At 41.0% G+C, this 13,087-nt stretch overlaps 1 protein-coding gene across 4 annotated transcripts in view; it reads left to right on the forward strand.

Annotated features, from left to right (window-relative positions):
• Window positions 1-13,087, forward strand: part of LOC131556924 (sodium channel protein type 5 subunit alpha-like) — a 178,515-nt gene that overhangs the window by 66,366 nt on the left and 99,062 nt on the right. For all 4 annotated transcript variants that reach the window (XM_058803871.1, XM_058803862.1, XM_058803879.1 and 1 more), the window contains exons 12-15: window positions 1,551-1,683; window positions 5,217-5,455; window positions 10,320-10,493; window positions 11,903-12,259. In XM_058803871.1, the coding sequence (XP_058659854.1) occupies window positions 1,551-1,683; window positions 5,217-5,455; window positions 10,320-10,493; window positions 11,903-12,259 (903 nt within the window). The remainder of the gene's footprint in view (window positions 1-1,550; window positions 1,684-5,216; window positions 5,456-10,319; window positions 10,494-11,902; window positions 12,260-13,087) is intronic.

Here is a 13,087-nt window from a genome sequence, read left to right on the forward strand (position 1 = left end):
AACTGCAGTGCTTGAAGTGACCTGGGACCAGCATCCTGGTTATCATTGTCATTGTCAATCATGGCCAAACATCTTTGCCCTTTGCTGGGGGTATGCCCTGCCCTGAGGAGGTCACAGTCCAGAAAGACAGCTCATAGAGCTTCAGCACCTTTGTTTCTTGCTTTTCTCGTGGAATTGCCTCTCTTGAAGAGTGTTTTTGGTAGAGAAATGGTGAAAAGGAGAGGTCCTGGGTCCCTGGGCACAAACAGCAGAGCTGTGGAGCTGCAGCTTTTGGCACAACTCAGTTGGCACCCAGATGCTGATCAGGGGGCTCAGGGCCATTTCAGACCCAAGTGATGAGAAGATCCAGAAGGCTGAATCTAATTCCTGTAGCTCACTTCTCATGGAGAAACCAAAGCAGCTACTACGACATCTTAATGAACCAGAGTTTCTCATCTTTGCAGGGATTTATTCTCATTTCCTGTTTCCCTGAGCTATAACACAAGAGCCATCAGGATATATCCATCTACACCTGTCTTGTTACACAATGTCTGGATGATTGAGGACCAGGGCAGGGGCTGTTAAACATTTATTTTGGGAAACTGAGGGTTTCAACCAGGAGGTCTGTGGCAGAGAATGATGTTAAACCTGGCTTTCCCAGGTTCTTGCACCTCAACCACTTTTCTTTCCACCTGTGTGAAATCTGGAGGAGTAAACCAAGTGGGATTTGTTCTCTATATGAATTGAGAGCTTGTAATAATAAAAGCCTTAACATCTTGCTCCTGTGAGCTGACAATATGAAGTGTTTCATGCAGTGTGTGTCTTCAGCTATACTGTATTTCTGTCTGACTTCAGAAACCCAAGCCTACAACAAGCATAAAACTAATTTAAAATGAGACATTAAACAAAGACAGTTTGGGAGTTCTGTTTTTCTGGTATTTGATTTCTTTGGGATTTTTTTTTTATTCTTTTCCTTGAGAAACATGAGAACAAGGGTTAGGTTATTTATTTTTTCCTGAGAAAAAGAAAGCTAAATCTCTCCCCTAATTATGGAGCTTCAGAATCCGTAACACCAAAGATCACCACAATGACAATATGTTCCTGAGATTTGGCAGTGTTTCAGAACAAGGAAAAACATGTGTTGGGGAGTCATTTTGCTTGGTATGATATCAGAGGTCTGCAACAGAGCTGTTACCCATGCCCTTTTCCTTTTCTAGCTGTATAATTAAATACTTAACACATTTCAGAAATAATGGATTAATTAATGTAATTAAGCAGGCCTTCTTTCACAAGCAAAGAGGATGGGAAAGCAGCACTGCTATTCCTCTGGCATGGCAAGCCTTCCTTTATTTTCACCCACAGCTTACATGAAGGTGAAGGGCAGAACAAATTCTCCAAAATTGCTCAAAGTGCCATTTTCAAAACTATGCCCCACCAGCAGGCCTTTAACACAAAATCAGTGAGCTTTAAACTCCTCAGATGACAAAATTAATGCTTAGGGAGTTTTGAAATTTTTACCCAAGTGTCTGCCTTGGATTTACTGCGCTGATCCAGTGTGTTCCTTTGAACAGACCTCCCCCTCGGACGAGGCGAGCAAGAAACAGCTTTTAATGCCCCACCGGCCCTCAGTGGACCACTCAGAGGAGCCCTTTCAGAGGCAGAGGGCAGTGAGTGCTGTCAGCATCATCACCAGTGCCCTGGAAGGTAAGAGACATCCTCAGTTTCCCAGCTCAAAATTATCTCTGTGTTAAAAGGCAGGAAAAAAGTGACACAAAATGCCCTAATATGGTTTTGAAAGAAGGCACTAAGGGTTGTTATTTCAACCCCTATAACAGTGGCAGCACAACCCTTATTTTACCAATGGACCTGTAAAAATACAGAGAAAATGCCATACAATCAGAATTGGAGCTGTAAGATTTAAGATTTTGTGCTGTCGTGGTGTTAGATGGGCACAGGGCTCGCTGGAGTGAAGGGTAGCAGAGCACCAGCCTGGTTTTGGGTGACTGACTGTACATGTGCTGCTGCCTCATCTCTCTGGGGCTGATGGAAAGTCTGGCACGTGCAGAACCTCCAGATTGTCAGGGAGGAAAGTCTCAGAGTCTCTAAGTCTCTCACAACAGGGACACTGCACTGTGGTGTGTGTTGGAGTCCCACCACATCCTTTGAGGATGCTCAAAGGATGCTTCAACCACAGAAATATTTCTCAACCATTTTTTCCACTGCTCTTCTCATGAGCTGCAGGAGAATTCTCCTCCTCTGGGTTTCCACAGGCAGGAACTTTGCATGTTCCTCTTGCAAATTTATTGACAAAAGGACAACTCAGAGCAAGACCTCCACATTCTCAATCTTTTGACTTGTAGCATGAAAGGGTTTCCTACAATTTCTCATGTCTCCTACACAAACAGGGATGAGAGAGGAGGTAGCACCAAAGAGCACAGAAAATGTCAGCCAAGAGCACAGCAGCAAGGGAAATTGTGGATTCTCCTGCAGCCTAATTCTCTGTGTGACTGATGGACAGGGACTCACAGACAGGACCTGGACATTGCCCAGTGTGAAACCTCAAAGCCCTTCCTCATCCTCACTTTTTTACTCTCCCCATGATTATATTCAGCAGTATTGTGGCCAGAAGATATATTTGTGTTTTAATGAATAAAGAGCTGTGTTCTAAATAGGGAAATAATTGCTTTGGTGTATTCCAGTGTTTAATGTACTCTGCAAAGGTTTTATTTGTTTTCTGTGGGGTTTTTAGCAATTAGCTTTGTGACTGATTTGTTCTTTGTAATGTGTTAAGAGTGCCTAAAAGGTTTGGACTTCTGGAGTTCTTGTTTATTTAATGGTATTTTTCTATTCCTTTATACCACAGAGATAGAGAAGTCTAGGATATCCAGTCTAGGATAACTCAGAGGACATGGCACTCAGGAATGTGCTTTAGTGGTGAACTTGGCAGTCAAGGGATAACAGCTGGAATCTTAAATGTCTTTTCCAACCTAAATGATTCTATGATTCTATGTAGAAGAATCCTTATTAAACATTTCCTAACTCCCAGACTTTGATTAGTCATTGAAATTGAATACTTATTAACAGGGAATGTCAGATCAGAATAAAATGTATGACAGGATTTAACCATATTCATGGCTGTAAGATTTGTGCCAAACCTTGAAACAGCCAGAGCAGAAATCCCTTCCCCTTTACTTATTTGGTGTCTGCTCTTCGCTCTTGGGCAGTCAACAACTGTCTGTTTTTTCCAGACATTACAAAGCCTTGCAGACAAGAAAGGACCTATTTCTGTTTAAATTTAAAAATAAGAGGAAAACCATCACAATGCTGGTTGTATTTTTCTGATCATTTTTAACAGTAGCAGAAGAAACAGAGGCTAATTTTACTTTTTCTTTTGCAGATATTAGAAAAAAATTAAATATTCTGTGTTTTCCAAATATCGTATTTACTGGGAAAGGATGTGGATTATTAATTGGTTTAAACCATTTTAATGCCACATCACTGCCAAAAGACAACAGTCATACCCTCCTCCTTCCCTGTGTTCCTGCACTTTGTGTGATTGGTTTTCAGATAGACCAGCAAGCAGGACCAGCTCACCCAGAAGGTCTAGGAGCACAAAACGTGGCAAAAGGACAGAGAAATAACATGTGGATGAGGCTGAAGGGGGTGAAACAAAATCTTTTAGCAAAAACCTGGACTTAAAGGGGTTACGTTGTGAAGAATATGGTCTAGATTTACCTGGAAAATTAGATCCTTAAGGAATTGACTGCCCTAAACCTCTTATTACTTTCAGAGGCAAATTAAAAAAAAAATAATAATTGAAATCCATGGTTCTCAAATAATTTTAGGGTTTACCTGTAACCCCTCTCTTTGGAGGCTGGAAAGAGTAATTTCTTGGGAGCAATTTGATTTCCCAAAGATCTCAGAGCAGTGTAGATGTGTGTGCAAAATCTGTGCAGGTAGGACACCATAGGGAGGGCATTTTGAAAGCTTTATGGAAGATACCTAATAGCACAGTTCTGTTGTCCTTTGAAGAAGAGTGGATAAAGAATCAGACAATCTGAGGAAAAATTACCCAAGATCAGCAAATCCAACCTTTGACTGAATATTCCCATGCCACCAAACCATATTGCAAAATGCCACGTCCACTCAGTTTTTGAACATTTCCAGGGTTGGTGACTCCATCTGTGCTTAACCCCTCTTTCAGTAAAGAGGTTTTTTTCCCAATATCCAATCTGAAGCTCCCCTGGCACAGCTTGGGGCCATTTCCCCTTGTCCCAAATGCTTCCTGCCTTGGGAGAGGAGGCTGTTTATGAACTGATTGAAATAACAGCCTTGGCTGAAGTTTTCCTGTTATCAGTGCAGCTTCTAATTATATAGACTAAAACCATAATACAGCATTCCATGCCCATAAAGGAATCAGAAAAGGAAGGCATTAAGCAATTCTGCTGATCATTGTCATTTAGCCATTAACTGTCTCTTTTTTGGACTTTTCTTTTTTTCAGCATTTAACACAACTTATGAAGCTATTTCCGTTCTTGTGTGCATAGGTAAAATGAGCATGTAAAAGTGGTGTTACAGGCAATATTTTAAGAGCACCTTTAAAAAGCACATTTTTAGTAGCATTTTGAAACTGGCTTATGTGCTCCCTGATTTTGTCAGTGGGCTTTTCAGAAAAATCAGATATTGAATGCTGTTTTGGATTGCACATCAAGGACAGAAACTCTGTTGACAACTACTGTGATAGTCTCGTTCTCAAGTACTTAAATAAGCTTTAAATATTGGATTTAAGCTCTTTCATCTCTTATCTGCTTTTAAAGGTATTACTTAAGGTACTTTGAAAATGTGAGCAGGGAATGAAAATTAGATATTCCAATCTAAGCTAAATGAAGACAGTGTGTTCTTATCCATTTGAAATTGGCAAAATGGAAAACAGAGTAAGAATCCAAGCCTATATATAATACCAGACTTCACATATTTAGTGTGATTCTCACTTTTTGCCTGTGACACTTTTAAAAGGTTTTTGCTTTCAAAACAGGTCACTGTCTGCTAAGTGCAGGTCAACTGGATAAAACCCCAAAGTGTGTAATTTGCCAGCCTGTTAGGACAGGAATATTTTTATCTTTGAAAAAAGTTTGGGGTAATTTGTGGGCCTTCCTCTGTGTAATGAGTAACTTTAAGAGTTCTCTTGTCGTATAACTCAGTGTGAATTGACTGTGACTTTGCTGCTTGTGACTTAGAGCTTGAGGAATCGCACCAGAAATGTCCTCCCTGCTGGAACCACTTTGCTGTTAAATTCCTCATTTGGGATTGCTGCCCACTCTGGCTTTTAATCAAGAAATTTGTCAAGTTTGTGGTCATGGACCCTTTCACTGACCTCACCATCACCCTGTGCATTGTGCTGAACACGCTCTTCATGGCCCTGGAGCACTACAAGATGACCAAGGAGTTTGAGCACATGCTCTACATTGGCAATTTGGTAAGTCAGCCTGAGCTTGAAGTGCCACCTGAGGGGTGAAATTTCCTGCTTTTTTAAAGTTTTGGCCATGGGAATGTCCCACTTTGATAACTGCCAGCATTGCTTTGCCTTTGTCAAGCAAGTCTCTCCTTCTGAAGAGAACTGAATGAGGAAAAAATGTCTATTTTTATCAAGCTAACATATTCTGATGTTATTAGTAACGATTAAAGCCATGGTTTTGGGCTCTTCCTGATAGATATCTGTTTAAGGAAATGAGATAAGAGAAAGGTTAATGAGCTTTATTCAGGTTTTCTGGCAAAGCACCCATAAGGCAGAAGTTCTTGGTGACTAATAGTGACTTTTATGTTAAAACAGAAACATAAAGAAAAAAAGCAAGGCAAGATCTTGGAGGGAAGTGGAGTTGTGTTTGATCATGGGTTGATATCTATGCTGGAAGGCGTTGTTGTGCATCTTCTACATGAGCTGGGTCATATGAAATCCCCGGGGCAGAGGGGACAGGGAGCAAAGCGCAGCCAGTGCTTTGAGGGAAAATTTAATGTGCAAACCAGAGCAGGTGGGTGTAGAGATACAAAGCAAGCAGAGACCACACTTGTCCCAAGAAAAGCAGAGGGACAGTCCACAATCCAGCTGCAGGGACAGCAGAAAAGCCTTTCCAAGGGCAATGAGATACAATTTGTGACCCAGGTAGCCACTAAAACTCTGCAGTTACAACAAAATGGAGTCTTTTTCTTTATTCATCTTTCTCTGAGTTATGTTTAAAAGTTGCTATGTGTTACTGCTTTCAAACTTAATGTTTAGAATCCTTTTAATTGTAGAAGAGTCTGAATTAGAAAAGGCACAGCCACCTAGCTATGGCATGGTGGGATTGCCCCTAAAATGTAGTGGCAGCAGCAGAGATATCCTACAGGAACAAAAGTGCTCTGAGGAATCTGGAAGGTGGATGCTGCTAAGTTTGCATTTGAAGAGCTCACAGCAGAGGTTAAAAAGCCCTTTATTTCTGTAAAAACAGAGGCTGCAGTATCTCAAAGCTGGATTAATGTCACCTAATTTTAGGTATTTACAGTGTAGGAGCCTGTGCCAGTTTGTCTCTTTAAAGTCAGTGGAAAGTGATGAATAGTTTCAATCCCCTTTAATGTGATGGTGTAGTGACATTTACTTTTGGATAAGGTGAGCAGTGGCCTGTAGGGCTGTGACTGCAGTAGCCATTGACCACAGTGGGAGCACACAGAGACACTGCAGGTGTGGGACCTGCCTTTAGTGAGAAGTTTCTCATTTTGGCACATTTGGGTAGGTAGTTGTAATAACCAGGCCTTTTGTATCAGTCCTAGAATATGGGATATAACATATAGATTTTTTTCTTTACCCTGGTCCTTGTTATTTCCAGCTCTGGCCTTCCATGGGTTGAGGTTATTCCCCCTAGGCTGTGGGACCTGTCTCCAGCTTTTCAGCTGATGTGTCTTGGCAAATCTCCCTCTGTTGTTGTGCTAAGCAGAAACCTGTTTGGGTCTCTCTTGCTCCAAAGCCATGCTCCTGCCCTCTGCAGAAAGCAGTAGATAAGGACAGCTTGGAAATCATCTTACAGGACAGTACCCAGCTGCACTTTGCAGCCAACATTCCTTCTTGCTGCTCAACAATTTGTGGCCTTCTAAGATGACTTGAAAAAATTCCTTTGCGTCCATCAGAGCAGGTGGCAAAGCCTCCACTTCCCTCTCTGGCACTTGGGATAGTCAAGGTGCCTGCTCCTCACTCTGCTTTTGGCAGATCAGCCTCCCCCTTTGCAGACCACAGGCAGTGAAACTTTAGCCCTTGGCTCCCCTCCTGCCAGCACAGCTCCTGTAGACCTGCCAGGGCTGAGCAGGGCTGTGCCAGGTGCCATCAGGAAATTAGACACTCAGGAGAGACAGGGATTTTTGCAAACAGGGGAATTTTGCAGAGAGACACCTTTTTTTTTTTTTTTTTTTTTTTTTAATTTTATTTTTTTGATTTTTCCTTTTCCAGAGAGTGAAATTTTACAAAGCAAATTTTGCCAAATTTTGACGGAAAAAAAAAAAGGGAAGAAAAATCTCACTGTGTGTTTCTTAGCACTGCCTAGAGCTATTTCTCTTCCTTGTGCTGAAGTGTAAAGTAAGCAAAAGAGCCTGCCTGCATCTTTTGTAGCAGGCTGATTGCTCGGGGCTCCCCTTCTCCTGAGATCCCAGCCTGGGTCTGTGAGAGCCCAGCCTGCCTCAGCTCACCCTCACCAGCTTTACAAAACCCCGGCATAACTGGATTAATTGTGAGCAGAGCAGGTCAGGGAAAGGTAACTCCATTTCGTGGAAGATTTTGCAAAGTCATTTGTAATGAAAACTGACATTTTTTGCAATTCCCTGTGAAAGGGAAGGGAGTCCCAGCTCCAGGGCAGGCTGCCAGGTGGCTGCATCCCCTGAGCTGCAGACTGGCAGCCCCCCCTCTGCCCCCACACTGGCTGGCTGGCTGTCTTCCCGTTACATCTAACCCTCTTTGAGTGATTATGCTAGCATTAAACAGGGGAAATATTAAACAGGGCAGGTCTTTGGCTCTTTTTTTTGCCTTTTTTTTTTTTTTCCTTTTTTTACTCTGAGCAAATGTTTCTGAGAGAAATGAAAGAGTAAAAAATGGAATATGGATTTGCTTCCTCTGGATCTGCCAGTCACTGGGGCTCTCCTGCTGGGATTTTCCATCTCCTTCATTCAGCATCTTCCAGGCCCCTTTAGCTCATCCCTTACAGGAATGAACATTTTCAAACGTGATCACAAGGCCAGCCGAGCACGTGTACAGAGTTCATCCACCCACACTGTGCCACCACTAAAAAAATGAGTGGAGAGAGCAAGAACTCCCTCCATTTCTCTTTTCCTTTAGAAGCTGAGGCACCATTATGCAACATTAAAGCCTAAATGGCTGAAACGACAGATAAAAGGGTTTTCTGTTTGTTTTGTGTTTTTTTTTTTTAAGACAAAGTGCTCCACATCAGCAGTGTCATATTTAGCACCAGTGGGATGTTAAGCTGCTTGTTTTCTCTCCAGCCTTTACCACAAGAAGCACCCAGCCCCTTGTGCAGGTGCTGTGTGGAATTTGTGGCTGGTACATAAAACACACACACACGCAATTCCTGATGCCTCCAGGAAGGCTCAGACATTTTGCTGCCTTGCTGTGACATTTCCTTCTCAGAAGGCTATTGATTAAAATGATTCAGGCAAAGAAAGTGATCCTCCTGAGTCATTTTCTCAGCAAGAGGGTTGCATAATGTGTGCGGCGTGGTCTAGTAGGTTTTTAAGGCAGTCCCCTGGATAGAATTTCACAGACATCCACTTTTGTCTTGCTCTCTGTCCCAGGAAAAATTTGAGCATTATGGTGGGAATCTTTGGTATCTCTAACCCCTGTGACTCACAAGTTCTTTGCTAATTAGAAATGTGAGACAGGTTGTTTGTTGTGTTCTTGGTATGAGGTGGTGATGGGAAGTTGCTCTATTGCTGCAATCCAAGATATCATTTTCCTGAGGGGAAACAGAAGATTTTCCATAATGAATTGTGTAAAATGGCCACTTGGAACAATTAATTCCTGAAGAATTACAGAGCAAAGCCAAGCACTCCTCAAATTCAGGCTATGATAATTTATTTTTATTTTTTAATATCATAATGGTATGATTTTACTCCTTCCCTTTCACATCTTAGTGGGTGTCTCATCTCTGTTGCTCAGAGTTGGTCAGTTTTCCTGGGTTAATGTTGCAAATATTCAATTTCTTGGAAGAAAAACATGTCTCCTTGACTGTATATTAGTGATACATGACCTCTGGATTTCCCCCTCTATTTTGACCAACAAAGTGCATTACTGTTGATTGTTTTACAGAAAACCATGTATTTTAATTTTAAAGATATCAATTTCTGCAAATGTATCTATTTCTATTTCAGAAATTCCAGAATTTTCCAGAAACACAAAGCTCTGGGCAGCTTGTACTACGATGTGACATTAAAATAAAACATTATATGACAAACTTGGTGCCCACATTTTGTCATTTTAAGTTGATTGTAGCATTGCACTATGCATTTAAAACATTACTTAGGCAGGACATGCAAAAGTACAAAATCTGATTCTCTGGGATGCTTCACAGGAATCTATTAAAAGTGAATTTGCTGTCAGCAGCCTTCCTTTCCCTGCTCCCTCTGCCTCATAGGTATATTTATATGTTGTTTTAAAGAAAAATGTTCCAATTAGAAGCTCCAACATATGACATTTGAACTGTGTCATAAATAACCAATGTGTTCCCAAGATGCAATGAGAAGAAAATTGCTGTGACTATTTGTAAAAAAAAAAAACAACAAAAACCAAACCCACCAAGACTCGAATTAGAGTTTCTAATCATCTCTGCTGCCAGCAATAACCTCAGAATAACTGGAGGCATGCATTGCCCTTCTATTGATAATAAGAACAAAATAAAAAGGGATTATACACGAGATACACTGCAACACAAATAGCCCACAACACTCTCCATTCACTTAGCTTTCTCCACTGAATATATAGATTTAACCTTTATAAAAGACACCTTTACACCTTTTTTTCTCCCTTTTTTTCTGTTTACCACTGTGATTATTCAGATGATAGGAGATAGAAATGTATGTTCCAATCCAGATCCTGAAGTCAGATGTCATTACAATTTTACAGCAGTATCAGATATTATTGTGAAAAGACTAGACAAAATTGTAATAGAGATAAAGAGTCAGCCACAAAAAAGCAAGATTTTGTTTGAATGTGTGTGAATTTCTGATGGGTTTACTTGTGAGAGTGGAAACTCCACAACCAAGGAGTTGTGCTTAAAAGGTTAATTTGACTTCATATTTTCTTTCTGCAGGTCTTCACTGGGATTTTTACAGCAGAAATGATCTTCAAAGTAATTGCCCTTGACCCCTACTACTATTTCCAACAGGGCTGGAATATTTTTGACAGCATAATTGTTATTCTAAGCCTGATGGAACTGGGTTTGTCTAGCATGGGAAACCTGTCTGTTTTACGCTCCTTTCGACTGGTAATGGTCTTATTTTGTTCTTAACCATCTTTTTTAATTACATATAAACTCTGACATGAATGCAACATATTTTTTTAAAATGTATCTGCCTATAATTGCTGCAAGCTGGTGAACAGTATGTGACACTAATTACTGTGGGATAAATGGAATTGTTCCAGATTTACATCAGGGTAAATGAGAACATAATTTGATTCCTTCTAGCTGTGCCAGGTACTTGTAGCACACTTAAAATATTTGAATTCCAATTTGTAATAAAGATCTGCCATTTTATACCTGTGCACCTGTTAGCACAGACAGTAGAAAATTGATAGTCCAAGAAATGCAAGAGCTGATAACTTGTTGTTTTAGGAGCTGTTATTCCTAAATTATGTTATAAACATGCCACTGTTCTTTTAGATGTTGTCAAAAGAAAATGTCTTTGAATTATTCAGAGAGGGATTTCTTTTTTTTCTAGAACTGATCAGCATAACACAGCATCTGTCTTTCACGGGAACTCCTGAGCTGTCAGCTCCTTTGTTAAGCAGGGGACAGTGGTGTTCTATTAATGAGAGACTGGCAACATTCTGGAACAGAAAAGTACTTTCCTTGCCAGCCTGACATTTGTGTTGCACTTCATGTACCAGGATGTCCATGCTAATTATTCTGGCCATGATATGGCTTCATAATTTTTAAGATCAGGAAAACAAGCCCTTATGGTTACATTTACCGGAAGAAAATGATTTTTTTTCCACCCAAAATTCTCTGCATTGCTCAAAAACGTAAATTTTCCATCACTGTCCTAAGTGTCTCCCTCCAGGTTTTTTGGAGCAATCCTGCTTCAGTAGGGCTTAATTTAGACCTTCAGCTGAAAACACAGCACAAGGGCTAGGCACCATTTACACCCCTAAAATAGGTCTTAAGTGGGCTGTGGGCTGTGCACAGACCGCGGGATCCTCGGCACAGAGGTGATTTTCACCCTGGGAGCTAACAGCTATTAACATCTGACTGAGACTTGCGCTGAAGCACAGAGGAATTCCTTCTCTCATTGTGGGACCAAGCCTGAAATCCCTCCCTCCAGATGCCTGCCAGGATGTTTATTTTGAGGAGGAAAAGCAGCACAAAAGGAAATACTAAGAAAGAGATGTCATTCTTCCATCCTTTCCCCACCAGTGGGGGAATGTGCCATTGAAACCATGTCTATCTAACAGGGCAGGGCATAGCTCAGGAAAGCTTAATTCTCATCTGAGAAGCCCAAGTGATGTTTTATTAATAGAAGTAATGAGGTTAACAGGAAGTATGGCTAAAATCACCTTGTACCACACGCACTGCGGCATTTAACATCTTTCACGTTTTACTCACCTGAATAATTCATTGGCTGAAATGGCTGATGCTCCTGTGAGCTGACACTGTTGTTTATGTTCTGTTCACAGCTGAGAGTCTTCAAGTTGGCAAAGTCCTGGCCGACCTTAAACACGCTCATTAAAATCATTGGAAACTCAGTGGGTGCCCTGGGTAACCTCACCCTCGTGCTGGCCATCATCGTCTTCATCTTTGCCGTGGTAGGGATGCAGCTTTTTGGGAAGAGCTACCTGGACAATGTGAAGAAGATAAGCACCACTGGCAACCTGCCACGGTGGCACATGAATGATTTCTTCCACTCGTTCCTCATCATCTTCCGAATTTTGTGTGGAGAGTGGATCGAGACCATGTGGGACTGCATGGAAGTAGCTGGGCAGCCACTGTGCCTTCTCGTCTTCTTGTTGGTCATGGTGATAGGAAACCTGGTGGTGAGTTCTCAAGATGTTTTGGTTACTTTTTTCTTCCTTTCCTGTTGGGCATGTGCAAATGTACCGTTTTTTAATCCAGAAATGGCAAATATCACGTTGCTCTACAATTTCAATTCAATGAACCAGGTTGTCACCAAGACAGATTTGCTCCTATCCCAAAGCTGCATTACTAGTTGTCTAGTTGGAAATGAGAACTTTCTGGGTTTTTTCCAGAAGAGCAGATGTTTTACTAGAAGAAAGGCACATGAGTTGATCACAGTGATTTTATATTTTATGCTGTTCATGGGGCTGAAGGCTTTCCTCATCTCTTTTCTGTACAGGTGTGAGTATCACCTCACCTATTCCTGTTTTGGAATATTTATTTTTCCTCTCACTTTTATATATTCATATTTATATTTCCCTTCACTTCTGGCCTAGAACACACAAACCATACCACAGCAGTGTCTTTGAGAGGAATTTTGAATGTCTTTAGCCTGCATGTTTTAGGAAGCTCCAGGTTTTGTTTACAGTAATGTCACTGGCTCACTTGCTGGTTTTTTAATAGACTATCCCATAAGCATGGCTTACACAAGCTCTGAACCTATTAAGACTGAATTATATTTCCCTGTTGACATCTTAAGGAGCGCTTTGCTGGCTTTCAGTCTTTGAGGAAATGTTTTGCCTGTTCAGCTTACAGAGCATCTTTGACATTGTGGCTCTAATGGCCTTACTGTTTATGTAGTGAGTTATTTAATAGTAGATGCTGCTTTAAAAAAAAAAAAAAAAAAAAAAAAGATTTTTTTTTTGCTACCAATTGCTTTTAGTCGTTGTTTTGCTTTTAAGTACCCA

This window comes from Ammospiza caudacuta, chromosome 1, assembly GCF_027887145.1.
Source record: "Ammospiza caudacuta isolate bAmmCau1 chromosome 1, bAmmCau1.pri, whole genome shotgun sequence".
Lineage (NCBI taxonomy): Eukaryota > Metazoa > Chordata > Aves > Passeriformes > Passerellidae > Ammospiza > Ammospiza caudacuta.